Below are 5234 nucleotides of genomic sequence, written 5' to 3'. Positions count from 1 at the left end.
CCTATCTGAAGATGCCCTGTCTCTCAAATGGGATGGGCTGCATCATGTTTACTTCTCATGAGTACTTTTGGGAAAGGATTGAGATATCTGTAATAGACTAAATAGCACAACTGAGGTGTATGATTCCACCTTGCAAGAATTATGATTAGGAAGAATTTTTTTCAGTTTCTGGCCTTAGAAACTGAATGGAAGAAAGTAGCTTCAGTGTTAGGAATACCTTGCCTGGTCCAGAGCAAAGGCAGGGGGCAGGGAGGGAAGTAGCTCATCAGAGAAATCTTGTGCACCATCAAAATTCTAAAAAAAAAAAAAAAAAAAAAAAAAAAAAAAGACTGTCCTTTTAAATATACTGAGATGGTATATATGAAGTGTTGAAGTGCAGATGGCAGGGACAGCTTGTCCTGGTTGGACACAAATGTAGAAGGAGCTTTTAATTTCATCAACAAAGCAAGAGTCTGTAGCTGCAGTGTTTGTATGTGCATATTGAGACATCTTCATTTACTCAGTAGTATTTAAAAGCGGTGAAACATTTTATTTTCAAATGCTTACTCCTTTATGTGTTGTTATTTAAAATAAGAGACTGTATTGTAGTATTCTTCATCTCACTTTTAGAAGGCTGCTGTATCTTGGTAACAAGAGAAAGGAATATACAGGAAAAGCTTATTTCCACTAAAAGCATTTTAACAGTTGGTAGGGAATTTGTTGATGATGAGTAATTAATGTCAACATCAAAAAAAATATTTCACAACTCAGAAATAAGATTTCAGTTTAACTTTCAAGCACAACTTTTATAAAATTTGAAAGGACTTACTTTACTCACAAATATATTACTTTGTGTAGGAAGGCAAAAATCACCACAGGAAAAGGAAGAAAGCTGATCGTGGTGATGGCCCTTTATCATCAGAATCCTTATCAGAATCGGATCAGACAGAGGAGGTCAGTGTGAAATCTCAATTTCAGATGTTATAATGCTTTTAGCTTACTGATTCACATGAGCAAATGAACGAGCTAGCTTAGATTTAACATGTTGTTGAAACTTTTCTGCTCTGTACAGTTGAATTTAAAGGGTGTAGCACAGAGTTGTTTGTATTTTTCTCTTTAATAAAAACTTTCAGTAAGAATTGTTTAGTACAGCTCCTGTCACCTACAAGTAATTTTGAATTAAGTTTCTTGAAAATTTTCCAACTTTTTATGGATAGTATAGAGCTCAGTGAAATGAGGCTAAGTGATTGGTGTCGTGTCCTTCACAAGATTTCTCTCTGATGTTTGTGAATAGATAAGCAGATTTCAGGATGGCTAAAATTTTTTGGCTCCCTCTTCCAGAGAATTAAAAAATTTTGGACGTAATAATTTTACTGTCACCCTTGTGTATATCTACCTTGAGGATTTGTATTCTTGTAGGATTACAAAAATTGGGAAGGTTCCAATGTGTTGCATTTTTTCATTAAGAATTTTACCACCTTACTAGCTTACTAACTTTACCTTTATTATCTCTGCTGTTTCTTGTTGTGCTGTGTATTAAAAGCAGAGTGTGTTCCCAAATAGATGTTAATAGGATAAATGCATATTCTAGAATATAACACTGATAACCAGTGCTGCTTCATGGGTTATTGTTCAGTATGTTCTGCCATCTACCATCATTCATTTACATGCAACAAAAGCTGAAACTTTCATTTAAAACAGCATTTCCAAAGCTGCTTTCCCATTACATTTGATTTATTATTCTTTTTTAGGTGCAAGCAAAAAAGAAGAAAAATAATGAGGAAAAAGAGAAAACAGCAAGTATCCTCCTTACTCATAGTTTTAGGATATAAATACTCTGTACTTGGTTAAGTTCCAATTTCACATTTTTCAGTAATACAGATGTTTATAGCAAAAGTCTACTGTCACATGAATCTAACAATTTCTCTACTTACCTGCTGAAGGTCATTTTTTTTCAATTGTTGAATTAAAGGAAGAATTTGTCACTATAGATATTTGTCACTATATAGATACCTATGATTTGAGATTTATGTAAGTTTAACAATTAACTGTAGTAAATATTTTAATCTTTATCAACCTACTAAAACTACTAATACCTATATAGTATTGGGTAGTGTAGCAGTTTGCCACACAGATATCAGTGTTGTTCCTTTGTTAGTGCTGTGTATAATTAATTCTTCGTTGATAAGCTCCCTCTACCACACTGTGGTGCAAGTGCTGGAGATTCTAGCCAATAGTTGAACTATTTAATTTTGCACAGTAGATATAAGCACTTACTTTAAATATGTGAGCATCCTAGTTATTCCCACATATATAAGATGTCACTGCTTGTCAAAGCATTTCCTTAGTACTTTCTCAGAAATCTATAAAGCACTGAAAATAATTTAAAAGGTTAGGAAAGGTAATGGTGACAGTGCTGAGAGGTGTGAAGTAGCCAGACCATAATGGAGGTAAATTGAAGACCACTCATAATGGTGCAAATTACTGGGTAAAATACAAATTCTCTTTTTGTGATTTCTCAATGGGCTTTTATAGAAGTCTCTTTTGAAATGGCTTTGTAAAAGATACCCTTTCTGTGCTCTCATTTTGCATTAGCAGAATTTAATAGATGGCAATTTTCTTATAAATGCCATTTAATTTTATTATTTTTTTAGGATAAAACAAAAAGGAGAAAGAAGCACAAGAAACATGGTAAAAAGAAGAAAAAGAAGATTGCTGGTTCAAATTCGGATTCGGAATAGTATTTTAAAAAAAAACAAGACTATCAACAGAAGTGCAATGACTAAAGGAAACTTAAACTGTGAAATGACAGCAAACTTTACCAAACTGCATGAGTTTTCCTGTGTTTTAGAAATATTCCTAATCTTTCAGTAGCCAGCCAGATGCAGCTGTGCTGGGAACGACCATTGTTATTGCCTGCTGCTTAATACATGAGGTACAACTTTTATAAAATTTCAATAAGCGGTGTTAGATGTTTGAAACGTTACGAGATGGTAGTCCAGCTGAGGTGTAAAATACTGGAAAATAAGAGTTAAACTTTTTAGATAGTAAAGGTAGTCTGTTAAAGCATTAGTAATAGTCTTTATTTGTAAATCAGGACAAATAAAATCCCAAGTTCATCCTGCAGGTTAATATTATACATAAACTATTACAAGCTGGTGTCTGCTAACAGCATTTGCAAAATGGAAAACTAATGATAACATTTAAAATGCTGCCTTTGTAGAAATGTTTATCATCTGCCCCATTACCTTCTTCATGCTTATGAGAAAGGGAATGCTACCATTTTGGCTAACTGAATAGGGTGCCTTTGTCTTTGATTCTCGCAAATCTCTGCTGTTTTTAATCCATGCAGCATCTCTGATTCTAAGGAAGCCAGAACTATTGTCAGCAGACTTTTTCTGAATAAGCAGTTCTGGGCTTCTAAGCATGTGCTTCTGCATTAAGCAAGAGCAATGACATTTTGCAGTTTAACTGACATTAAAAACCTGAAGATTTTACCTCTGCTTCTTTGAAATAGCGATAGATCTTTGCTAGTAAATACGCATATTTCATTTAATGTAATTTTGGTTTAGTTGAACACTTCTTGCAAACACTGGTAGCTTTCTTTGCATTATCTTTAGAATTGTTTTGCATGATTTGTACCATTTTTAAATTAACAAAATGCAAGTAATAATTTGTTGTAACCAGTTCTATGAATTATGTTCCACATGCAGAGTTTCATGTATGTATTTAGTTATTCTTATAGTTAAGTTCATTGCTGTGTTTAAGTGCACACTTGCTGAAGATATTTAGCACGTAAAAAGCAGGGTTTTGATACCTTAACAGCTTCATATTGAAGCTGATTTTACTCTAAGCAAGTTCAGTGGCAGACCTGTTATGTGATGTGTCTTGTTAGATAAAAAAAACTACTGCCAGAATCTCATTAAAGATACTGTTTAAACAGTTTGTATTTATATTTTTGTATTTGAGGGCTACAGAATGTTGACCTAAACCATAAAGCTGTTTTACTTTAAATTAGTTGCTTTAGAAATTGGAAAAAAAACTTTTATAAATTAAATGTGCACACAAGAAAACACAAGCAACCGTTCGATTTTAGTTTTTACTTGAAATTCTCATTGTATCTTCCATTGAATTACCCATTGCTGGGCCTCCTGTTAGCCTTTAAAAATTGCCTGTCCATCCCAAGGGGTCAACTATAGATTGTACTCTTGATCCACCCCTTTTTTCATTGCACAGGTGCTAACTTAGAACTTACCTCTATTGCATACAGATGTTTTAAATAGTGTATTGCCAAGAATTTCAAAACCTTTAAGACCTTGATGATTATTCTGCGAAGCATAACTGAAAACTGTGGTAGAAAGATGATTTCATATCGCCATTCTACAGAGAGATTGACTTTTCAGGTTAAGTAGTTCGGGAAAATACAACCACTGGGTTGCAGCAATGTCCCTCTAAACCAGAATAATAATATTTTGATCAGATACTTGATCCTGTTGGGCTTGATGTTACTGATTTTAGATGCTGTTTTGTCAGCGAGGTTAAAATAAGGCAAGATGCAGTGAACAGCAGGGGTTTGGTCTGGGGTTTGTATTTGGTTTCGTTGGGGTTTTTAGGTTGTGGTGTTGCAGTTTTGATAAAAGAACTTGTAATGAACCATAGCATATATGCTCTGTCCTGTGTGATACCTTATTTGACATTTACACAAGTACCTGCAACAGAAAAAAATAAAACGGAAATGAGAGCCCCACTCTTCCAAAATACACAAGCCGGTATGTCATTTTAATTGTCTGAATGTAACTATTTGTTCTGGGTACCTGTGTGCATCAAATGCTGCCGTCACGCTTTGGAAGTGGTGTAGCTGCTCAAGGGGCTTACAGGCTTTGCCTGTAAAAGCTGCTTTAATACCGACAGTGAAATGTTTCTGATTCCAACACATTAACAAAAAGGCCGCCGTGTACGTGAGAAGGTGGCGTGAGTTTCGGGTGGCACTAGGCAGCCCTCAGGCATGTTCCAAGCTTGAGCAGTGGGACAAAGCCGAGAATGAGCAATGTGGGAATAAAAGTGTTTTAATAGATTTGTCTTCTGATGGCAGATGAACTAACAGTATTGTATGTAGTATTTAATTTTTAGCTCTTCTTTCCAGAAACATTTCTAGACGTTTGACGTTCAGTTATTTTCTTTTATACAACTGCTATCTTGTAATGTATGGTAAAATTTCTCTTTGTCATGACTGTATGTATGTATTTATGTATGAC

The 5234-nt window shown here is 34.5% G+C and overlaps 1 protein-coding gene across 1 annotated transcript in view; it reads left to right on the top strand.

Moving 5' to 3' along the window:
- Positions 1-3963, top strand: part of LOC104628848 — a 7106-nt gene extending 3143 nt beyond the window's left edge. Inside the window, exons 4-6 of the mRNA XM_010297561.1 lie at positions 838-933; positions 1731-1775; positions 2634-3963. Coding sequence (XP_010295863.1) covers positions 838-933; positions 1731-1775; positions 2634-2853 — 361 coding nt within the window. The 3' untranslated portion in view covers positions 2854-3963. The remainder of the gene's footprint in view (positions 1-837; positions 934-1730; positions 1776-2633) is intronic.
- Positions 3964-5234: the final 1271 nt, after the last annotated feature.

This window comes from Phaethon lepturus, unplaced genomic scaffold (genome assembly GCF_000687285.1).
Source record: "Phaethon lepturus isolate BGI_N335 unplaced genomic scaffold, ASM68728v1 scaffold952, whole genome shotgun sequence".
NCBI lineage: Eukaryota > Metazoa > Chordata > Aves > Phaethontiformes > Phaethontidae > Phaethon > Phaethon lepturus.
The sequence above is the reverse complement of the archived record's forward strand: the minus strand, read 5'-3'. Positions and strand labels throughout refer to the sequence as shown.